The following is a 25,224-nucleotide window of genomic DNA, read 5'->3' as shown; positions in this document are numbered from 1 at the left end:
TAATAATAATAATAATAATAATAATAATAATAATAATAATAATAATAATAATGCATTGGTTTTATATTGCACTTTTGTAGGTACTCAAAGACACTTTATAATGTGTTCAAATTGTGCATGTTAGAACGCTTACAGACAGACAGACAGACACACAGACAGACAGACAGACACACAGACAGACAGACAGACAGAGGAATACCAGTTGAGATAAAAATAGATATGAAATTGAACTGGTTTGTACGAGGACCGTGACATTGGCGGGTTTCCTGAGGACACTTTGGGCTACCGTTTGTTCCATTTATATCTCAAAGTGCAATCGTTTTGCAGCTTAGTCATGAAAGTTTGTCACTTATGTAATTTTTTCTTTCCTTTGTAAAACTCTTACAAACACAATAAGACAATACTGCCTTATGATGCTGCTGGTGAAGTTTAATTACAACTTCATCTGTTCTGTTCTGATGTAGTGACACCAAACTCACACATAACCAGTGGAAACTGTATCTCACAATATCTCATATCATTTGACATTATATCCTCCTGAGACCCAGGAAAGTGAAAATTTTAGCTTTTTTTTTTTTTTTTTTTTTACATTAAACAACTGTCTTGACTGAAAACTGCACAATCCAACAGTTTTTTCAGATACTTTTTTTTTTTTTTTTTTTTTTTTTTACTATTTTAACCCTTTCTTGCATAGGTCACTACAGCAGACAGTTATTCTCCAGCTGTTCTCTTGCATATTCATGGGTTTTGTTGTTTTAGTTCCATATCAGCCAACACAGTGGACACTTATGCACCATCTCATACCCTGACATTCAGACCATTACTGTAACTTTGCTGTTCTTGTAAGCCTGATCTGCAGTAACATTTTTTAGTGTAAATCAATTGTTATTTGTTAGACAAGAAGGTTTTTTTTTTTTTTTTTTGCATATTCTCTCCATGAAGTGAGTAATTACTAGCATTAGAATATATTAAAATGCCAGAAGACATCAGATTAGCAGCCTTAAAAATGTTTTTATTTCATTGTTTTCAAATCACTTTCTGATCTTGGGTTTTAAACACATGGTTCTTTACTTCAAAAATTAAATGCATGGATATTTTTGGAACTCCTTAGAAGAAAAAACCTCGATTGCATTGTTTTTTTTTCATGCCTAAGGGGGAATAAAAACATAAAAAAAAAATAAAAAAAAAATCTTGGCTATGGTTCTCACAATTAATGCATGAAAGGGTTAATTCGTTGTTGTTTTTTTTTTGTTTGTTTGTTTTTTTTTTTTTGTTTTTTTTTTATAGAATGTCATTTGCAATGGACCGCATTTTTTTTTAAGTAAAACTGCCAAACTTTTGTCCCCTACAGAGGACAAAAATGCAGTGCTGGGTCTCAGGAGAATATGTTATTTGTCCTCTGCACTTTACTGTCTTCATCTGAAAAACAACTGGATGAATAAATCTGACATCCAGCTGTCTGTGCTTCCATCTGTGGCCACAGGGAGGCGCTGGTGGACGTCACCTCAGTGAACTTTGGCCTTACTAGTAGTGGGTGTGTTTGTTCTCTGTGTTCATTCACTTGAGTTGTTCCTCAGGAGGAAGGACATGGCCAGAAGTTAGACGGGTAAGATGTTCTGGAGTAACTAATTGTTTTTTTCTTCTTTTTTCTGGTGCAGTCTCTTTGAATATAAAGCTGTTGTACTTCGGATTTTCATTGATTTGTTCATGTTTGTCCGATACTGGTTAGTTCTGTTTTGTGTGTTGGTGTGTCTCTTAAAAGTGTGCTGCAGTATCACCTGGACAGACTAACTTCTTTGTAACTTGTCTACAGTGTTTCAACCTTAAATCTCTTATCAGAAAATCATCAATATTTTCCTCCCACTGCACTAAATCCAGGCCAAAAGGCTGCACTTAAAAAAAAAAAAAAAAACAACCAAACCTCAGCAACTAAGGTGGAGATGGAGGACTTCTGGGCCACAGGGCTTTGGGTGCTGAAGATTTGGCTGTACCTCATCATCAGCCTCATCATGATCCCTGCCATGTTCGGCTTCTCACTGGGCATCTCTGAAACCTACATGACAATCCTGGTCAAAACTTTGGAGGTACTGAGATATAACCCTTTATATCACAGGTGTCAAACATGTGGCTCGGGGGCCAAATCTGGCCCGCCAAAGGATCCAATCTGGTCCGTAGGATGAATTTGTGAAATACAAAAATTACACTGAAGATATTAACAATCGAGGATGTCAAAATCATTTCAATTCAAATTCTCATATACTGACTAATTAGATATCAAGTGGGTCAGACCAGTAAAATACTATCATATTAAACCTATAAATAACACTGGTCAACAACAAATTTATTGTTTAAGTTTTTTGAGCTGATTTAGGATCATGTTGGTGTGCTGAATCCAAAAATCACATTAATTTTGCTCAATCAGGTCAACTTTCTGAACTATGCTACATATTGGCTTTTTAACATTTTTGCTTACATTTATGGGCATTTTCACATCATATGATACAAAATTCCTTCATATTTCTTGCAATAAACGAGTTCTGAAGATTTTACTTTTGCCGATTTATGATTAATGGTTTTTTTAATATTACAGGTGAATGAAATGGCTTCTACTAGAAGATCTTGCAAAAATAAGCCTGACGTATTCTGCTACATCTGTGGTGAATACACCATTGTACCTAACAGGAATCAAGTCACAAGTTTCATAAAGTGTGCTTACCAATCTTATTTTGGTATTAATTATTGTATTTTGTGTGAAGATCAAATTTTTCAAAATCAAATTAGCAAAAAAACCTGACCTGATTGAGAAAAACAGATGTCGTTTTTGGATTTAGCGGTGCAAAATGGTCCTAATTCAGTTGAAAAAACCTAGACAACTTGCAAAAAACATTTTTTTGTGACCCAGTGTAATGAAAACAGCAAATTTTCTCTTGGTTTTAGTGTAAAAGTAAAATTACATGAAAATATTTATGTTAAAAAAAACTCTTGTTTTACAAAAAATGTGAATAACCTAAAATGTCTTAAGATAAGTAAATACAATTTTACCAATATTCTGCCTGTTATTGAATGTTTTGTGTGTTTGTGATATTAATTGAAGTTGTAATGCACATGTGTAAATGATAAACTGATAATCTGAGGCATAATATTGTTAAAATTGCAGTTGCTTTTCTTAAGACGTTTCCAGTTGTTCATGTTAGTCAGATTTTTATAGATATTAACATTATCATAATTTAATTTTACTTTGTTCACTGTTATTATTTTACTGGTCCGGCCCACTTGAGATCATATTTGGCCCCTGAACTAAAATGAGTTTGACACGCCTGCTTTATATCCTATATGCTATGATCCTCTGACCTTCATCCTGTGTCTGTGCTTGTCAACAGTGGGCGACTCTGAAGATGCAGAGGGCGAAGACAGACGAACAAACAGCCAAAGCCTCCAATGGTGAGTGGAAAATAATATGTCAGGAGTTTGGACCAGATTCTGCAGGGAAAGCCTATCTAAGGAAATACAGTTAGTTGCAGATGTGTTGTGCTGCAATAGTGGATTTCATAACTTACTTTATTACAAGTTTGGACATGCATGTTGCAACCACAGAGCTCACTTTGCTCCTGACAGAGGAATGGACTTATCTGTGCAGCGCAGGATGTCATTTCTCTGCATACAGATAAACAATAGAGCATAACAACCCTCTGGCCTTAAATGGGTGTGAAATAAACCTTCCATCTGTGACATATCTGCAGTTAGACGTCCCTACACAGCACTCATTTAACAAGTTGAAGTAGGTCTGGGAACTGTGCCCACTCTCACAAGACGCAATTACTCAACTTCTTATCAGACAGCGATCTTCATACAGTGGTGATCCCCCGCTGTAGAACACTAAGACATGTGTTCTGTGAGCGAAAAGAAAAAAAGTCCAGAGTATGTGGCTCAGATTTGTAAAGGCAGCAGTGAATGCTAATAATGGAAGTGGAATGATAGGTTTCTGAAAGGTCTGATTAAATACTGAGGACAGAGTGTGTCACTGCAGGACTTAGACTTTGCCCCCTGCGTTATCAGTCAACTCTTAACTGATCTGAGACCTGTTAGAAGAACAGGCAGGGCTGACGTGGTTACTTAACACCTCTCTGAGAGTGGATCAGCTCTTAATGTGTTTCAGGTCACAGGTTATGAGGCCGTGTTTTAAATGGGTTATGGTGAATTTTCCTGTGTCTCTGCCATGTTGAGATCTGCTGATACGAAGCTTTGTCCTAGTTTTGTACTACTGATTAATCTCATGTTCTGATCAAGGTTCTAATAGTTTTGGATTTTTCATTATAGTTTAGTTTTATTTAGTTTTGACTTTTTTTTCTCTAATTCAGTTAGTTTTAATTAGTTTTTAGAGCAGGTTTGCTAGTTTTTATTAGTTTTCATTTTTTACCTCCGCCAAGGAGGTTATGTTTTTGCCAGGGTTTGTTTGTTTATTTGTTTGTTTGTTTGTTTGTTTGTCTGTCCGTTAGTGTGCAACATAACTCAAAAAGTTATGGACAGATTTGGATGAAATTTTCAGGGTTTGTTGGAAATGGGATAAGGAAGAAATGATTAAATTTTGGTGGTGATCGGGGGGGGGGGGGGCACGGGGGGGGGGGGGGGGGGGGGGCACTGATCAGCCTTGGCGGAGGTCTGCGCTCTCCGAGTGCTTCTAGTTTCTAAATGCTTAGTTTTAGTATTCATTTCAGTTTTGTCGTATCTTTTCTCTTCTTCTCTGTTGTCGTATTCAAATAAATCCCAGACAGGACTCTGCTGCTTTCTCCCAACTTTAGTCTCCATGTTTCCAGGTAGAGTGGGGACCAGAAGACGACTGGAAACCACAAGTGACAAGAAGTGACAGATCGTTAAATATCATATGGTGCCAACAGCTAGAATTGCTTGAGGGAAATAAATCGATTTTATATCAATCCGACATTGACAAAGATTAAAACAAAGGGAATTTTATCCAGAATTTTTGTACATTTTAGTTTTGTAAACACACAATACAGTTTCAGTTAGTTATCGTTTTTTTGTTTTATAATTTGTATTTATTTCAGTTAACGAAAATGTTTTTACAATTCTAGTTTTTGTCATTTTGTTAGTTTTCGTTAATGATAATAACCTTGATTCGTACCAAACTGGGTTTATAGATTGTTAGTGACCCAGAATAGATCTGATTACATTTTGGGAACAGTAGGTCAAAACTAAAATTTTTTATGAATTTTTAAAATCCTTTTTCCCCATATTTAATAAAAATGTGCGAAATTTCACATGTCTGTAGCAGGAAAACTATTGGTTGAATTCATACCAAATTGGGTTTATATATTGCCAGTAACGCAGAATAGATGTGGTTACATTTTGGGAAAAAATAGGTCAAAGTTCACATTTTTTATGCATGGACATTCACCTAGAGGCCACATACATGGAAGTAAATGTGTCTCATCAGATTTTGAATTATAAAAGCCATTGAATTTCTAGCACTGAATTTTTTTGCACTGAAATTAAGCATCTGAATTTTTTTTCTCTCAATTTAACTATGTTCATAAATTTAGAATAAAATAAAATCAGATGCAAAAAATTCAGAAGCAAAAAATTCAGATCCAAAAATTCAGAAGCAAAAAATTCAGAAGCAAAAAAATCAGATGCAAAAAATCAGACACAACAAATTCACATGCAAAAAATTCACAGGCAAAAAATTCAGAAGCAAAAAATTCACAGGCAAAAAATTCACATGCAAAAAATTCAGAAGCAAAAAATTCAGATCATACATCCGGGACACCAAGGAAAAGCAATCGATTCTGTCTCAAGTTGAACCGACAGCCAGCCAATCGAGTTACGGTAGGTTGGTCATGTGACATGGACGCAAGAAGACGCTCAGCATGGATGTGTGATCTGAATTTTTTGCGTCTGAATTTTTTGCGTCTGAATTTTTTTGCATCTGAATTTTTTGCATCTGAATTTTTTTTTTTATTCTACATTTATGAACATAGGTGAATTCAGAGGCAAAAATTCAGATACTTAATTTCAGTGCAAAAACAAATGTCAGTGCTAGAAATTCAATGGCTTTTATAATTCAAAATCTGATGAGACAGATTTACTTTCATACACATACACACCAACACAAGGCAGGTCACACACCAACAAAGACACTGTTTAATTACCCCACCCCTTAAAAGGGAGGCAAGGGGGATTGTTTTTGGTTTGTTTGTTAATTTCTTTGTTAACACTCTAGTAGCAAAACTATTGGTTGAATTCATACCAAGGTTTTAATAGTTTCGGATTTTTCATTATAGTTTAGTTTTATTTAGTTTTGACTTTTTTTTCTCTAATTCAGTTAATTTTAATTAGTTTTTAGAGCAGGTTTGCTAGTTTTTATTAGTTTTCATTTTTTTCTAAATGCTTAGTTTTAGTATTCATTTAAGTTTTGTCGTATCTTTTCTCTTCTTCTCTGTCGTCGTATTCAAATAAATCCCAGACAGGACTCTGCTGCTTTCTCCCAACGTTAGTCTCCATGTTTCCAGGTAGCGTGGGGACCAGAAGACGACTCTAAACGACAAGTGACGGACCCTTGAATGTCATATGGTGACAGCAGATAAAATTGCTTGAGTGAAATAAATTGATTTCATATCAATCCGACATTGACAAAGACAAAAACAAAGGGAAATTTCGCTGTAATTTTTATACGTTTTGGTTAGTTTTATAAGCACACAATGCAGTTTCAGTTAGTTATCGTGTTTTTTCTTTTAATTATAGGTTTTATTTATTTCAGTTAACGAAAATGTTTTTTCAATTCTAGTTTTCGTCATTTCATTAGTTTTCGTTAACGATAATAACCTTGGTTCTGATAGAGGTTATTTCAGATCCAGATAACAATAGAGTACATGTCACAAAGCTATAAAGACTAGCTGATGTGAAATTACCATATGGAGACAAACAGTAAAGAGGAACCCTTCGTGGACCTCCAGGCAGTAATGGAAAAATGGAAAAAGAGGTGTTTTTTGTCAATGCACAAAAGTACAAAAACCAATGCACTCTGTTATAATTTTTAAATACCTTTATTAATTCTGGCATGTCTCAATGGCCCTCACTGAACATGTTTCAGCCTGCTGGCTTTCATCAGGGGGACAAACAAGACTTAAATGTACCATGTGAGCATATGTACAAGTATTCCATGTGGAAATTCTATGTGGAAAGTGACTGAAAAACACCATCAGATGTTAGTGTTAACCCCAATACCAAATGACAAAACTTTAAAATAGTGAATAAACAAGAGAAAAGTATCAACTTCTATGAAAACACAGTGAAATCAATGTCCTCATTCTATCCAGTGGCTTGAAGTTTGTATATTCAGAATGTTTCCCATTGCTGCCGAATTTGATATTGACTGATATTTGATCATTTTTTTCTTCTTTATTTATATGTTACATATAAATTGGTCAATAGCAAAACATTAAACTGGTTGCAAGCAAATTGATAGAAGCCTAAAAGGTAAATTTAGCACAAAATTTCAAAGCCAGACTTATAAGTTAATGTCTAGCTCATAAGTTAGTATAGTTTGTTTTGTGCCAGGAGTCATTCAGCTGACTCTAAACTTTCTTGGTTGTCCACATCCACGATGAATGCCTGTACATTTATTTCTATGTAGATAAAGTAGTGGAGAACACTAACTACAGTAACGGTAGAGACTGATTTACCTAACATTAAAAAACAACTGATGCCAAACGCAACAGAGACTCCAACACAAAGTTCACAATAACTCACAAGCAAACCTGTAGACTATTCTAACCTAAAAATAAATGAAGAAATGAAGAAATGCTTAACCCTTTCATGCATGAATTATGAGAACCTTAATGAAGATTTTTTTTTTTTCCTGAGTGTTATTATTCCTCTTTAGGCATGAAAAAACAATGTGATTGATTTTTTTTTTTTTTTTTTTATGAACCTATTTTTCATGGAGTTACAAAATGTCCACTCAGCTGGACACCATGCGTTTAATTTTTGAAGCAAAGAAACATGTATTTACTGATATACTGTGAAAACTATGAAATAAATGTTTTTTTAATGTTGCTAACCTGATGTTTTCTCACATTTTAACATACTATAATAGTAGTTATCACTCACTCAAATAATATGCAAAAACAACAAAACACAACAATGTAAAAAAAAAAAAAAAAAAAAAAACCCTGTTAATTACAGTCTAATAACAATTAGCATTTGATTTACACTCAAATATGTTGCTGCAGATCAGGTTTATCAAGAACAGGAATGTTACAGTAATGGTATGAATTGCAGTGTATTATTGGATGGTGCATAAGTATCCATTGTGTTGGTTGATATGCAAGTAAAACAACAAAATCCATTAATATACAAGAGACCAGCTGTAGAATAACTGTCCACTGTAGTGACCACTGTGCATGAAAGGGTTAAATATATGAAATGTACTTAAAGCAGTTAACTGTCTGTAAAGTGCATGGGTTTTTTTTAAGCTTAGAAATGGAGTTAGCTAATGCCAACAAATGACAGTGTCCCAGCACTAAACAGACTCACACACAAACTTCATGAATCTTAATGAGCAGTCTGGCACTCAGCTGCAGCGTTAATTGTAGTAGCAAACAAACAATATAGGAATAGGTCTGTCATAAAATACCAGAGTTATCATTAAACAGTGTAAGAAGGATGGGAATATCAATAAATAACTTCTAAATAGAACTATGTGGACACACAATGTCGTTCAAATAAAAAATAACACGTAGCCAGAAAGAGTGGGATTTGCAACACAATGAATTAAATGATAGAACATAATAAGAACAGATGTATGATGTATATTATCAGATTTTTACCAGTGTTACTATGTAATGTTGAAAGATGTAGATGATTTTGCTGTTATGTAGTGGTCGTTGCAGTCAGATGTTTGTGCTCTGCTCCATGTTTTCCTGTATTTAACCTGTTGAAGTTTCATATCCTTCTTGGTGAGTATAGTCCACAGGTGTCAAACATGCGGCCTGGGGGCCAAATCCGGCCCGCCAAAGTTTCCAACCCGGCCCACAGGATGAATTTGTGAAAAATTGCAAAAATTACACTGAAGATATTAACAATCGATGGTGTCAAAATCATTTTAATTCAGGTTCCACATACAGACACATACAGTCCAAATAGATTTTCAGTGGGTCAGACCAGTAAAATATTATCATAATAACCTATAAATAATGACAAACCCAAATTTTCTCTTTGTTTTATGGTGTAAAAAAGTAAAATTACATGAAAATGTTTACATTAACAAACTATACATTTACAAAAAATGTGAATAACCTGAACAATCCGAAATGTCTTAAGAAAAGTGAATGCAATTTGACCAATATTCTGCCTGTTACTGAATGTTTTGTGCGATTGTAAAGCACATGTGTGAATAATAAACTGTTAAACTGAGGCAAAATATTGCTAAAATTGTACTTGTTTTTCTTAAGACAATTCAAGTTGTTAATGTTATTCAGATTTTTAAGGAAACTTTGTAGATCTAAACTTGATCATAATAGAATTTTACTTTTTTCACTGTTATTATTTTACTGGTCCGACCCACTGGAGATCAAATTTGGCTGAATGTGGAACTGAACTAAAATGAGTTTGACACCCCTGGTACAGTCTATATCAGGGCTGTCAAACTCATTTTAGTTTAAGTTCCACATTCAGCCCAATGTGATCTGATGTGGGCCAGATAAATAAAAACAATAACATAATGATGTAGAAATAACACGTTGACTAGTGGGGAACAACGGGTTCTAGATCCTGGACTTCATCATTGTATACCAAGGGTGGGATGCAAAAAGGGGGGGGGTGTTTTTAAAATTCACATCCCGATCCTGAGGGGCAACATCCTGGTCCCCCAGCATGGATATTTGTCATGTATTCACGCTTGCTGTACCACATTTGTCCAACAGTCCAAAACGTTCACGTGATCCTGAGCATAGCAACGTAATTGTAAGGCCATTGTATTCCAAAATTACTAATATCTCCTAAAATATTGGTTCAAATCAATCCTCTGTCTTCACTAGTCTCTTCCTAGACCAAAAACTCAACTGCAGCAGTCAGCTCTTTCCAGATTTTGTGTGATGCCTGAGACACACACACACAAACATAGTCCATTTCCCTTTTATAATATTGATGTCAACTCCAAACTTTTATATTTTAGAGTGAAAAAAGTAAAATTACACAATGAAAATGTGTACATCTACAAATTACCCTTTAAAAGTGTGAATAATATGAACAACTATGAACAAACTGTAATTTCTTAAGAAAAATAAATGCAATTTTAACAAATGTATGCCTCTGTTTATCATTTACACATGTGCATTACAACTAACAGATCACAGTGGATCTACAAATACACCAAACATTTAGTAACAGGCAGAATATTGGTAAAATTACCCTTATTCTTCTTAAGACATTTCAGGTTGTTCATATTTGTTCAGGTTATTCACATTTTTTTGTAAAGGATAATTTGTAAATGTTGATATTTTCATGTAATTTTAAATTTTAACACTAAAACAAAGAGAAAAATTTGTAGTTGTCACTATTTATAGGTTATTATGATGCAGTTTTCTGGTCTGATCCACTTGACATCGAATTGGTCTGAATGTGGATCCTGATTGTTTATATTTTCAGTATAATTTTTGCATTTCACAAATTTATCCCGGGGGCCAGATTGGACCCTTTGGCTGTATGTTTGACACCTGTGGTCTATAGAATTTTCCAGGGACAAAATTCCTGAATAAAATTGATTTGTCTTTGTGTGATGATTCATTTTCCTGCAGTTCCAATGTCCTCAAGCTGAAATATGGCTGACTTGTCCTTCAGATTTCCACTGGTGTAACAGGTGACTGTGTCTGTCTGTGTGTTGTAGGTCTCATCCAGAGGGAGGACGGCTCTATGGAGAAAGAGCTGGAGGAGCTGAGGCGGAGTCGGCCCAAACCCCCAGTGGGCGGCGACTTTACACTCAGCGACTGTTTTTACTTCTCTCGCAGGGGAATTGAAAGCATCGTAGAGGATGAGGTACATTTGTACAGTTCTGGTTGTATGTTTCAGATTTTAAGTGGTCTGTTTCTACTTGAAATGTTGATACAAATGATTTGTGGATCCAGGTGACTCAGCGTTTCTCCTCAGAGGAGTTGGTGTCCTGGAACTTACTGACTCGCACCAATGACTTTCAGTTCATCAGTTTGAAACTGACACTGGTGTACGGACTGGGCATCTTTGTGAGATACTGCATCCTCGCCCCGCTCAGGTATGAGATACTGCACACATTCTGCTCACTGCAAAAAGAACATCTTAGTGATGTAAGCAAAGGTTGGGTCTATGTCACTGCTGAAATGAAACCTCAGCAGGTGTACATGTAGACCAGGACCATCTAACTCACTTTAGTTCAAGGGCCACATATTGACTATATCTGATCTAAAATATATAATAATAAAATAAAAATAATCCAAGGCGTAGCAACCTATGAATAATAATCCAATTTTCTCTTTGTTTTAGTGTGAAAAAAGTCAAATTACATTCTGAAAATGAAAGTTACTAGTTTGAATAACTATGCACAACCTGGAATAACAAAAAAAATAAGTGCAATTTCAATAATGTTATGTCTCAGCTTATTATTAACACAATTTACAGATCACAGCAGATCTACAAAGTCATAGTAGTAGCAGGCATTATATAGTTCAAATATAATCTTAAGATGTTTCAGGTTGTTTATATTCGTTCATGTTATTCACATTTTATTGTGAAAGGATAGTTTCCAAATGTAAATATTTTCATAATGTAATTTTAATTTTTTTTCACCTTAAACCAAGAAAAAAATGTGGCGTTGTCATTATTTATAGGTTATTATTTGACTTAAGGTCACATTAGGCTGTATGTAGAAATAAAACCAGTTTAACACCCTTCACTGTAAATATCCTCAGTGTCATTTTTGCACAGGGGGGCTGGATCGGAGCCTTTGGTGGGCCAGTGTCAGATAGAAAAGTGACCCCTATGGAAAAGTGACACGCGGGTCAGTTTTGTATTACAGAATTCTGACCCCCTTTTATGGAAAAGTGACCTACCCCCAATAAATCACTAAATTAATTGATTTAAGGTCGCCTATATATAAACACAAAACATGTTATGAAAAGCACAAAAATGAATTAACAATCACACTTTGCATGCACAAATGTACAAGCACTATATATATATATATATATATATATATATATATATATATATATATATATATATATATATATATATATATATATATATATATATATATCATGTGCTTGTAAATTTGTATTTGTATGCACACCATACAATATTATACCATATTTGTGTGAGTCTGAGATTAACACCTGTTATTTACTACAAAAAAACTGTTACTGATTCCAATCCCATAATCTTTACTGCAATCTGTTTTCACCCATTCAGTGTTACATAGTTTTTGTTATTGCTAAATTACTATATATATTAAAAAATAAATACATAAAACCTTTATTTCCCACAGTTTTTTCATAATGTAGGGTAGATTTCATGTTTATAATATCCAGTAACTCTAAAATGAACACAGATTATTTACTTCAGTAGTTATATGAATGAATGAATTATTAGCTTCTGGTGAAAATTTCAAATTATACACATATATTTAAGCTTATTATGATATCGAAACGTATTAGAACATTTTATTTACATACAGTAGAATTTCAGATAAGGTTACCCATTGGTTGCTAGTTCTGTAATGATACACAAAATTTTCGGTTCGGTATGTTTTCAAAGCCATGGTTTGTTTGTTTTTTTTTTGGGTTCGGTACGGGAAGAAAGAAAATCCCTCAAATTTGGAGACAATAGAATACAGAAAAAGAGGAATAATATAGTTCTGCTGCTATATATGAAATAGAACATAAAATAAGTAAAATACTACTAAATGTATTCCAAACATTAGTATTGCACTTTTCCCTGACAGGTAGTTTTGAACAAACGACAAAAATCAAATCACTCTTCTGTCAGTTATAAAATCATTCAGTCAGTCTGTCATCTGTCAGTCATAAAAATAACAACAAAAAAATTCCACATGAAGTGCAACATTAACTAGAGGGCAAACTCGTGTTCTGTTTAAACAAACTGAAGAGAAACACTGACAACAAAATTAACCAAATTATTTATATTTATTTTAGGACAGCTAACAAACTGTTTAGACCACTTTGTGTACTTGTGTGTATGTGTGTGTGTTCAGGGTGCGATTTGTCAAAAAAACACAGAGGGGGGATGTTTTGTTTTTTTGTCGGAACGAGGGGGTGGGGGGGTGGTCCATAACTGACGTAACTAACGCTGGCGTGAAACGAAAGCAAAACTTTACATTGTTTCAACATCCAACTCCGGGTTCTATTCCTCTATTATACAGCGTGTGTGTATGTGACAGACAGACAGACAGACAGACAGACAGACAGACAGACAGACAGACAGACAGACAGACAGACAGACAGAGGTAGTGTCAGTGTTTTAGAACTACCGTAGTTCCTAGGGGCCAAACAATGTCCATCTTATCTTCTCTTTCCCTGTTGTTGTCTTTCACCTGAACTGAACTGATCCCAAACGGGACAGTAATGATGGTGGAGGGTCTTCAGTCTCTTCCTTCCAGGTTCACATCATATTTGTTGTTGTTGTTTTTTTTTTAACCTTGTAGCTGCCTCTGTTTCATATTTTGGGTCAGTGTGCACTCCTTCAATATGTCCGTGTTGAACTTGCGCGAATTTAAAGTTCTGCATCGAACAACATCTTTCCTTCCTTTTTCTTTTTCTCATCATACTGTGCCGTTTCGGTACAGCTGTGTACCGAACCGAACAGGTGTGTACCGAAACAGTTCGTTTTGGAATGTGTACCATTACAGGCCCATTAGTCACCCATTGGTTACCTGGAGGTGTGTGTCTGAAAGAAATGTTTTATTAAATCAACCAAAACTCTGAATATCATACAGACCTGTGAATCACTGCCTAACATGGTAGATGCCAAACTCTCTATTTGATGTTTAAGGATGGGCCTATGGGATGTCTATGGAAGCCAGGGTTTTGGAGCCAACCCCAGTGACTGTCAGTGATCTTCCATCAACAAAACCCAATGAAAACAGTCACTTTTCATTTGCATTAGTTGAACATGTTCAGTCTATGAAAGCCAAGAGTAACCGCACTGGCTGCTGTCTTGAGATCAGAAGTTGATTATTGAACAATCTTCAGATTAGTTTTCCAGTGATAAGACACTCATGTTGTGTGTTATTTCTTTATCTGGTGAAAATAGAACAGTATGTTTCCTCATGCACCATAAAACCTTTTGTTATGAGAAGATGACTAAATATCTGTCATAGACACAATGCATTTTCCTCCTGTATTAGACCATGACTGAATGATGCATTGATCAGCACTGGGTAACCCCTGATCCAACATTTTCAGTTTAAATCAGTTGTAAGATGTGTGGTCTGGAGGAAAGTCACCATACTGAAAGAAAAGAAAATTCTTCTGTTATACCCTGTGTATCCTCTTATCTTTTCTGCATAACTAAACTGCGATCAGTGTCACAACAAGTGGTTATACAGTCATTTTCACTGTTCAATGTTCCTGTTCACTTAAAATGGGTGGAGATCGTACCTGATCTCAAACCTGCTCATATCTAGAGCTGTCGATTTCTCATAGGAAGGACAAACTGTACTTCTAAATGGACATTGTTATGAAATGGACAGTTTATTTTTTTTTATGTGTGTATTATTGTTATGAAATGGATTGGGTTTATTTTGATGTGTAATTCTTGGTAGTTCTTCTCAGTTCAACTGGACTGGTTTAGCTCTTTTGAAAACGTTCTTTGGTTCTAATAAGTGGTGGGGGAAACTGGATTTATAAACCTGCGGGGGGGGGGGGGGGGGGGGGGGGTCTGTATGGGTGTTAATCCCAATTTACATGTTAGGGCCATAAAACAACTCTGTTACTAGTCCCTGGGGGTAGGGTCCTTAGTGGGTATTGTGTGTGAGTATCAGACCAGATGGGTGGGTCACTTTCTGAATCCTTCCCGGGGGGTGGGGGTGGGGGGGTGTTCAGGTGAGTCCAGGTGTGGAAGGTTTTTGGTTGAAAACTGTTTGGGAATGTTATTTAAAATGGTGTTGTAGGTTTTGGATCAGTAGTGTCTCAGACCACCTCCTCTGCTCAGGAAGGATTTTTCCACTCGCACAAAAATGGCTTCTTTGACTTCTGTCTCAAACCATTTGTCTTCTCTGGCCAATATACGGACGTTACTGTCCTGGAAAGAGTGTCCTTTTTCTTCCAAGTGCAGATGGACTGCAGAGTCTTGGCCTGAGGTGGAAGCTCTCCTGTGTTTATTGATGTGTAATGCTGTTATGAAAAGGACAGAGTCTATTTTTGATATGTATAGCATTTTTGTGTTTGTGCTTAGTCCGAATTTAGTCTGATATTTGTAGGATTTGTTGATTTACTTATGTGATCTGACATGGGACATTAGGGTAGGTAGAAGGATGGGGTAAGGAGGCAGAAGTACAGAAGTTAAGCTTCATCCTGCTCCTTTTCAAATATGTTTTCTTTTTATATAAAATTTCCTTATTGTTTTGGTTTTAATGTTATATTTTAAATAAAATGGAAAAATAAATAAATAAATAAATAAATAAATAAATAAATAAATAAAAATATGAGTTATTTAAAGACAGAATACAGACTAGAAGTGGCACTGCTGATGCAGTTGAAGCCATTTGGAAAAGCTGACAACAACCAGCTGTTAGTTTGAGTGTGTGAGTTAATATTTTTATGAAACAGTCTGTCAGGTCAGTCTTCAACACATTTGGATCCAGCTTACTAACTTCTACCAACTGAACATGGAACTAACATACAGCTCTGTGTTGATCCTGTGCATCATGTGCATCACAATAAGCGTCCGTGTGAAACACAACAGTGGAACCAATATTTAACAGCAGAGAAAATGTTTTTGTTATCCTTTATCTAACAGTTTTTTTTTCACATTTATTTACAGGGACAGAAATACTAAAGCAGATCCCCACTGACAAAACTAACAGCAGAGAAATGAAGGAAACAAAGCTTGATTCAGGAAAATTGTAATCAAATATTTTTTTAATTGATTTGAGTCGATGAGTTGTTTCAGCTCTACATGTTTGTATCCTTTGCCTTGATTTTAATCTGCTCCAAAGTTTAGGTTTAAGTTCTACATAAATTCTCATAGCAGTTTAGCCCTCTGAAAACTGAACCTCTTAATGACACTGAAAACCCAGAGTTAAATAACATAAATGAATGTGTTCTGCGCAGAATAAATAATGTCTGAATGTGTTCCCCAGGATAACCCTGGCCTGCATTGGTCTCACCTGGCTGGTCATTGGGACATCTGCAGTTGGATTCCTCCCAAACTGGAGGTAACTATGCACTAGGGCTGCACGATACTGGAAAAAACTGACATTGTGATTTTTTTTAACCCTTTGATATATATTGCAATATGAAATAGCTGTGTGGGGCCGAGATAAATGGTCAAACAAATTAGTCATGTTTCCTCTTGTTGTGGCAACAAATGCAAGGCACTATCAGCACAGAACACATGTTTCTATATCATCATTATTGCAGCTGAAATAATTCCTGATAACTAACGTTGCTTTTAGGGTGACACGGTGGTGCAGTGGATAGCACTTGTGCCTCACAGTAAGAAGGTCCTGGGTTCGATTCCAACACCAGTTGATGGGGGTGGGACCTTTCTGTGTGGAGTTTGCATGTTCTCCCCATGTCTGCGTGGCTCCTCCACCATCCAAACACATGCACTAATAGGTTAATTGGTTAATCTAAATTGCCCATAGGTGTGAATGTGAGAGTGATTGTTTGTCTCTACTGTATATGTTCAGCCCTGTGATTAACTGGAGACATGTCCAGGGTGTACCCCACCTTCACCCATAAGTAGCTGGGATAGGCTCCAGCGACCCCCATGACCCTGATGAGGATAAAGCAGGTTCAGAAAATGAATGAATGAATGACGTTGCTTCTCTTTTTGGTACCAAGTCTTCATTTTTGGTGATTTTCTCTTGTTGCTCATTTTTCAATGTTGTTACCAGTGACTCACTCCATGTACAGGGGCGTGGTCTGCTTTGGCAAACTGATTAAGAATGATTGTGATCACTGCACCCAGTGTGTGTCAGGTACCCTTGGAATTAGATGAGAACATGTTGAGTTCATTTGCCTCCTACATTGCAGGACCTGCGATGTGACTGTTGTGCACACGTCCATCACGATGACGATGCTCTGACGATATATTTTGCAGCTCTAATATACTTTAAAAACACTCCCAGTATGTTTCCATCCTGAGTTGTGCTGTTGTTCTTACCTCTGTGTATGAATCGCTTGTTTTCAGGATTAAGTCCTGGCTCAGTGAATGGGTTCATGTCATGTGCTACAGAATATGTGCTCGTGGACTCTCTGCTACTATTTGCTACCACAACAGGTAACGTCCTCATCACCCTGTGTCCTTCTGTACAAACACCAAGAACGCATTTATCGTCTAATCTTGACCATGTTTCTACTCCACAACAGGGAGAATAAACCCAAAAAAGGAGGAATCTGTGTTGCGAACCACACTACCCCCATTGACATAGTGATTCTCTGTAACGATGCCTGTTACGCAATGGTATGAAAGAAATATACTGGAGTACATTTACACATTTGTACTGTACAGTGAATATACAGGGCCTGGCTCAAAAAAAAATCCCCCACTTTGATTTCAGGACACAATGGGCTGGCCTCCTTTATGCCCCACAAAGCTTATCATTAGTGTCATATCATAATAACCTAACTCATACACAAATGGACAAAAGTATGTGGACACGTTGAATTCAACTGTTTCTTTTCTAATGGGTCTGGGATACAAAACAATAATGACTAATGTCATAATATAGTTTTATATTGGGATAAATATCATTGCATTTGTTAGTTTGGTTTGAATTGTTATCTTTGTTTCCAAAAATGGCTCAGAGATGGTTTTGACTTCATTTCTCTCAACAGTGATTTTTATTTTATCCATGACTATGATTTTGAAATGTTCTTCCTCTAAATTTCTAAAATATTTTTCATGCTCTGACTGGTAATAATAATTTTCTACCATAACTAACCATCTACTTTCTTCACATCTCACTGAGGAAGAAAAATCTACCATTAAATTTAAAGGAAATATTGATGTTTATAAACTATTTGGACATAAATATTGGGACACATGTCTACAGCTGTAAGATGTCCTGTTCATGAGGATTTGACAAATATCAATGTTAATAATTAATGATATTTATCCCAATATAAAACTATATTATGACATTTGTCGTTATTGTTTTGTTAGACAATTATAATATGAGGGTAACAATATGCAGTATCACAATGAATGTCACAATGTTGATTTACATCTGTAGTTGCACTAATGTTTTGTACTGAGGATGGGGAGTTGAACCACTGTGTAAATTTGTTGCATGCCAAAAACTCTTGATGGGGTTCAGTTACAGACTCTTCATGGCCAGTCCATGTGTAGAAATGATGTCTCTTGCTCCCTGAACCACTCTCACTATTTAAGCCTGATGAATGTTTTTTGCTTTCTATCAAATGAATAGTTATGTTAAGAAATGAGAAGCTACTCACTGTATCATTCAGGGTTAAATAACTTCAATAAAGTCATTATATAAGTTTACTGTTTAATCCATTGGAAGGCTCTTACTGATATGTTTAATTAAATCCAGGTGTGGACGTCTTTGTCCAAGTTTTGCATATGCTTTGACATTTTCAGACATGTTTAAGTGAGAATGTTTAGTAGAAGTAAGATGTTTGACAGTTTTAATGTGATTGGCAGGTGGGTCAGGTTCATGGAGGTCTGATGGGCGTTGTCCAGAGAGCCATGGTGAGGTCATGTCCTCATGTGTGGTTTGAGAGAGCAGAGATGAAAGATCGCCACCTTGTGACCAAAAGGTCAGGTTTTACTCCTAAATTTCAGCACAAAGAGAATTACTGTATAAGATTATGTTTATATCATGACACATACGATATGGATACAGTGGATTTTAACCCCACAGAGTTTGCACAGAAGAAAAGAGCTAATTAAATCCAATCCATAAGAATAAGAATTCTTATTCACTAGTGATGGGTAGATGAGGTGTCATGAAGTGTTTCGACACATTGCCAAACTGTACTGATACTGTGTCACTGAATGCTGACACCTACTGGACCTTAAAAATCCCTACAGGCAACCTAGTTGACTGACTCAACTGTCACTGATTTGATGACCTAGTATATGCAATAATATAATTTAAGTCATTGTATTTTATATTGTATTATTTCATATCTTCATTTAAATTTAAAATATCTGTGATATTTTTAGATACAGTCAATAAATAATGTGAACATATATCATAACGTGAAAATCTAAGTGAACGTGCTGTGAATGAAGATGCTTGTGGACTTTTTTTTTTTTTTTTTTACAAATTTTTATAAAAAAAAATAATTTTTTCCAACGTTTTGAGCTTGATGGCTAAAAATGAAGTAAAAAATAAATTAATAGGAATTAATTATCAATAAAGCAACTGTAAGTAAGCTGTAGAATGGCTGTATACCTGAGTTTCTCCTGGGTGGATCTAGGACTTCATTCTCATGCCTGGCCCTAGAACGCCTCAGCATTGAGGAGGTGCTTTTGTTTAAATAGGAAAGTTTTGTCGAACAAATGCGACATTTAACCTGCAGAAAATAATATGAATAGTAAACTAAGAGTCACTTTGAAATGAATTTGAATTCACATAGATCAAGTGGAAACTCTGAGAGGAACAGGATGAAACAACAAGGAAATTAAAACAAACTCTTTATTTTCTGATATGAGATCCCCATGGTCCCACACAGCGGAAACCTTTCTTTTGGCTTGAGGCTGCTCCAGAATTCTTGATGAATTTGACAATGAACCGCAAAAGATCAGAGATTCTTTTGGCAGACGCATCCTGTTGACAGATGCGCTTCCTTATAAACACAGTTTGGCGCCTCAGTGTCAGTTTGAAACAGGTCCTGTATCAGTCACATGACTTTCTTAAAGCGATACGCACACCGACACGGGGTTTTGTTCTATGAGCTCGACGCATGTGTCGACGCATCAGTGTTCCAGGACCCATCACTATTATTCACTAATTCTTCTTCTTCTTCTTCTTCTTCTTCTTATTATTATTATTATTATTATTATTATTAATAATAATAATAATAATAATAATAATAATAATAATAATAATAATAATAATAATAATAATAAACTCAAAGTTCAGTGTTCCAAGACCCGTCAGAATGGTACTAGACTTGTAAGGTGTTGAAGTGTCTTCACATGTTTACAGGCTGGTGAATAAAAGAACACTTTCACGTCTGTGGATGTTTTGGCATTAAAATAGATCGACATTTTACTGGCACTGAATCCTTCTGGAAGTTATTTGTCTTTCTTTGTTCAAAGAAGACCACTTATGTTTTGGAGAGTTGCTACATAACAGTGACTCAAACAATTTAGATATCTCATTTAATCCCACGTTAGCCTCACAAGCATTCCAGTTGGTTGATGTGTCTTCCCAAAATGTAAAGAAAAGCTCTTCAAAGTCCACTATGTATTTATTTATACAGCCAGAAAATGGTTTCCATTACCTCTTTGTGTTGCTTCCAGGTTGAAGGATCATGTCAATGACAAGACAAAGCTGCCCATACTGATATTTCCAGAGGGTAAGTGTGACCAACACCAGCTTGATCTTGTTCTTTGGATCATCAAAGATAGGACGTAGAGACAGTGGTGCTTGGAGCCCAGTCAAATGAGCTGCTGTTTTATGTGGGTTTGGACTGAGCTCACACATCTCTGTTTCATCTGATCTCTGGTCTCTGGTTTCCACAGGAACCTGTGTCAACAACACATCTGTCATGATGTTTAAAAAGGGCAGTTTTGAAATTGGAGCAACGATTTACCCAGTAGCCATTAAGGTACTGCACTCACTTTTTCCACTCTCTCAGTTCATCTCATCCACATGCGTTCGCTGCAAAGCCAATCTTTCCAGTTGTAGATTTTACTGCATTTCATATTATCAGGTACAGTAGAACCTCACAATACGAGTTTATTTTGTTCCATGACTGAGCTCGTTTTGTGATTTTCTTATTTTACAAATCAATTATTGAATATAATTAATTTTTTCCAGCCCCCAAAAACCACCTAAAAACCTTTTAGAAGGGTTTTAAAAGAGAAAAAGTGCAGTTAGAAAGAAAATAGCAATTACAGAAACAAATAAACTGGTTTTATTTACTAATTTACCTTTAAGATGAGATGGTGGATGGGGGCGTCAGGGGAAGGAGGGTTATTCTCTTAGGGAGAATCTCCTTCAGTAAAACATCAGGTAGTAGAATTTCTGGCGTTTTCTCTCTTCACTTTATTAGTTCTTTCTGTCCTCGCTGTCATCACTGTCTGCACTTACTGGTGGTTTCATTCAAAACGTGTTCGGAGAAATCTGCTTTGCTGTGCTTTTTAAAATGCACCAGACCATTTTCATTGAATAAAGCAGCCGCACAACCTGAACTTAATTTGTCTGGATGATTTTTTTTCAACTAAATCTGAAACCTCTTGCTCAGTGGTGAATAGTATGGTATGAAGCTCACTCAAACTGTGGATTTCTGCTGGTATTTCACTACTTAAATACTCATGAGCTGCAGTGCATAAAGCAAACTACTGGTACAATGGTGCACTGGTACTGTGAGGTTCTGCTGTACCATATTAGACCACTTTCTGAAGTTAGTTACAGGCAAACGTGAGCCTTATTGGATACATCACAGCTGATTATAGATAGAAGTACTTATAAATGTGGATTACAGGAGTGTGGGGTTATACAGACAATAAATGCATGGGAGAGGCAGAGGAGTTACATTATGAAAAATCTTTATACAAAAGAAGCTAAGTAACTACTTAATTACTTGCTAGTAGCTGTCATTAACCCTTTCATGCATAAATTATGAGAACCTTAGTCCAGATTTTTTTCCTGAGCGTTTTTATTCCTCTTTAGTCATGAAAAAACAGTGCGATCGAAATTTTTTACTGAACCTATTTTTTATGGAGGTAGATTTGTTTCTTTATTGCTCTAACCATAAAAAAAAAATATTTTAAATAAAAAAAAATTTGCAATAAAAAAACCTTTTCAATCAAAGGAAAAAACTGTTGAATGCAAAAAAAAAAAAAAATTAAGATCCAAAAAATTGCATTTGAATACTTTTTTTTCTTTGATTGAAAACGTTATTATTTTTTTATTTTTTATTTTTTTTGAGTGAAGTGATTTTTTTTTTTATTGAAAATATTCGTTTTTGGTTTGTATGTGTAGCATAGTAAATTTACTGTGATTCATTCCACTACTAGGAAACAAAGTCAAATAAAGCAAGTTTGGGTGATTTAACTGGTAAAATATTCAATAAAATAATCAGAAATATAATTAAAAGTAACAAAATAAGACGAATGCAAAAAAAAAATATTTAAGTTCCAAAAAATTGCATTTGAACACTTTTTTTCTTTGATTAAGGGTTTTTTTTTCCTTGAAGTGGAAAAAAACCTGTTAATTACAGTTTAATAACAATAACAAGCAACTGATTTACACTCAAACATGTTAGTGCAGATCAGGTTTATCATGAACAGCAAAGTTACAGTAATTGTATGAATGTCAGTGTATTATGGGATGGTGCAAAAGTGTTCACTGTGTTGGCTGATATGGAACTAAAACAACCAAACCCATGAATATACAAGAGAACAGCTGTAGAATAACTGTCCACTGTAGTGACCAGTATGCATGAAAGGGTTAATTATTAACTAATGACAGCTGCAGTTTAACAGTACATGTAAATGTGGGCTCAGTATTTGACAACAAGGCGACAACAAACCACTGTCTAATGTCTTACAATCACTTATTTCAGATTCATAATCCTAATTTCTAGGCTAATTCTAAACCATTCATAAGTTCTTTTACAGGGATGGTCTTATTGTTTTCATTTCCTCTGTGTCTTTGCGAACTTTTCTCAGTATGACCCAAAGTTCGGAGACGCCTTCTGGAACAGTTCTAAGTACAGCATGGTCAGTTACCTGCTGAGGATGATGACCAGCTGGGCCCTGGTCTGCAACGTCTGGTATCTACCAGCCATGCACCAGCAGGTGTGTATGACAACGCTCACCCAAACACATGAGCACACGCTTGGATAGAGTCAGCACAAACACAGAAATCACAGTCGACTAAAATCTGATGTTTCTTCAACACTGACAGGACGGTGAAGATGCCGTCCAGTTTGCCAACAGAGTAAAGTCCGCCATCGCTCACCAAGGAGGACTGGTAGATCTACAGTGGTGAGAAGAGACCTGTTAATAGATCTCATATTTTCATTTGGAGCCTTTTTCTTCATTTCAACCCCAGTACTAATTTACTTCAATTATATTGCATTTTATTTAACCCTTAAAGACCCAAACATCCACCGGTGACCAAACTCATGTATTGATCTAAACTGTTTAATACCTGTTGATCCACTACACTGGAAAAAATCTAAATCTTACCAAGTGTATTTTTCTCATTTCTAGTCAAAATATCTCATCACACTTAAAATAAGACAGTCACCTAAAGAGTAACTTTTCAGTGAGATATAAGTACTTATTTTTAGACAACAGATCTTGAAAATCTTATTTCAAGAAATCGTACCAAAATAATTTTCATTTGTTCCATTGTCAGATTTTTTTTTGCTTAATTCAAGCAAAAAAATCTACAAATGGAACACGTGAAAATTGTCTTTCTTCCTTTCACTTCAATTCCGTTCATTTCAATCTATCTTTCAATTTCTTGGAATAAGATTTTCAAGATCTATTGTCTAAAAGTAAGTTCTCAACAGCCATTTATACATACATATTACGGATTGGATCTACAAAGGCACGAAATATTTAATAACAGGAAGAATAAAGTTAAAATTTCACTTTAAAAATGTCAGGTTTTTTGCATTTTATTGTTAAAGGATAGTTTGTAAATGCTAATATTTTCATCATTTAATGTAAGTTTTTACACTAAAACAAAGAGAAAAATTTGGAGTTGTCATTACTTATTTATAGATGTAATGTAATATTATGTTTTTCACATTAAACTAAGAAAATTTGGAGTCATTATTTATGGGTTATTATCCTATTATTTTAGTTGAGATCACATTGGTCTGAATGTGGAACCTGAACAAAAACAACTTCGACGTCCTTGATTGTTAATATCTTAAGTGTAATTTTTTGCGCTTTGCAAATTCATCCCGTGGGCCAGACTGGAACCTTTGGCGGGCTGGTTTTGGCCCCCGGGCTGCATGTTTGACACCTGTGGTGTAAAACATTCAAAATTTACAAACTGAAATCACTAAATTACTCCTTTTCTTTGTACTTCTTGTTATGAGTTGTATTTTTACATGACTGTGCAGTTTGTTTTATATGTCTGAATAAACAGCGCTGCTGTTTGTCTTGTTGTTGCTGAAGGGACGGAGGCCTCAAAAGAGCCAAAGTTAAAGAAACATTTAAAGAGCAGCAGCAGAAGAAGTACAGCAGCATGGTGGTGGGAGACGACAGCAGTGGTAACAGTGACTGAGACCCTGACCGCAGAGGACAGACCAAAAAACAGAAAACGCACAGCAGCCGAACTGTGTCCACTGGTACTGTGACATACCTGGATCTGCTGTGGGGGATGGCCATGTCGACTTCTAAAAACTGTGAAAACATGATGTATTAAAGCTGCCAATGGATGTGTCTCAGTGATTGATAGAAAACACAAGTGCAATATTGAACTTTACAAGCAGCTGATGGACTGTGGACAGAAAAGATGCTGAAGCAAACTGCTGATGTGATTGAATGTTAATGCTGTGGAAATTTTCTGAACTGAGACCAGCGAGCACTGCAGAGATGACATCTGTAAACGAATCCTGAGATTAGCCTGAGCGTTGCTTGCCTCAACAAAAACCCTACAAGATTTTTCAGGTGTGGTTTGGATTACTATGTGGCAAAAAAACCCCAAAAACTTCATGATACTTTTGTTCGGTAAGATCATTTTGAGGATTTTTGAGTCGTAATAGAAGTAAAATGAAGGTTGTGCTACAAACAACCTACCCCCTGATCACATGACTTCAGTGTTTCAAT

General features: G+C 35.6%; 1 protein-coding gene across 2 annotated transcripts; it reads left to right on the top strand.

The window, feature by feature from the left end:
- Positions 1-1,567: 1,567 nt before the first annotated feature.
- Positions 1,568-25,224, top strand: agpat9l (1-acylglycerol-3-phosphate O-acyltransferase 9, like). Of its 2 annotated transcripts, none has more exons than XM_030142587.1 (14): positions 1,568-1,606; positions 1,879-2,084; positions 3,381-3,441; positions 10,904-11,052; positions 11,142-11,284; positions 16,367-16,441; positions 17,422-17,511; positions 17,601-17,694; positions 18,898-19,013; positions 20,728-20,783; positions 20,950-21,035; positions 23,104-23,232; positions 23,342-23,421; positions 24,571-25,224. In XM_030142587.1, exons 2-14 carry the CDS (start codon positions 1,941-1,943, stop codon positions 24,677-24,679), a joined length of 1,332 nt encoding a protein of 443 aa, XP_029998447.1. In that variant the 5' UTR covers positions 1,568-1,606; positions 1,879-1,940; the 3' UTR covers positions 24,680-25,224. The 2 variants fall into 2 exon arrangements, with proteins under 2 accessions (XP_029998447.1, XP_029998448.1); XM_030142588.1 differs by having other exon boundaries at positions 1,579-1,606; positions 1,814-2,084.

Source organism: Sphaeramia orbicularis, chromosome 9 (genome assembly GCF_902148855.1).
Source record: "Sphaeramia orbicularis chromosome 9, fSphaOr1.1, whole genome shotgun sequence".
NCBI classification, from domain to species: Eukaryota; Metazoa; Chordata; class Actinopteri; order Kurtiformes; family Apogonidae; genus Sphaeramia; species Sphaeramia orbicularis.
Note: the sequence above shows the minus strand (reverse complement) of the source record. Positions and strands in the feature narration are given on the sequence as shown.

Coding starts and splice junctions, on each gene's coding strand:
- agpat9l (XM_030142587.1), top strand. CDS start 1,941: ATGGAGGACTTCTGGGCCACAGGGCTTTGGGTGCTGAAGATTTGGCTG. Junction 2,085..3,380: donor TCCTGGTCAAAACTTTGGAG/GTACTGAGATAT, acceptor GCTTGTCAACAG/TGGGCGACTCTGAAGATGCA. Junction 23,233..23,341: donor TACCAGCCATGCACCAGCAG/GTGTGTATGACA, acceptor CAACACTGACAG/GACGGTGAAGATGCCGTCCA.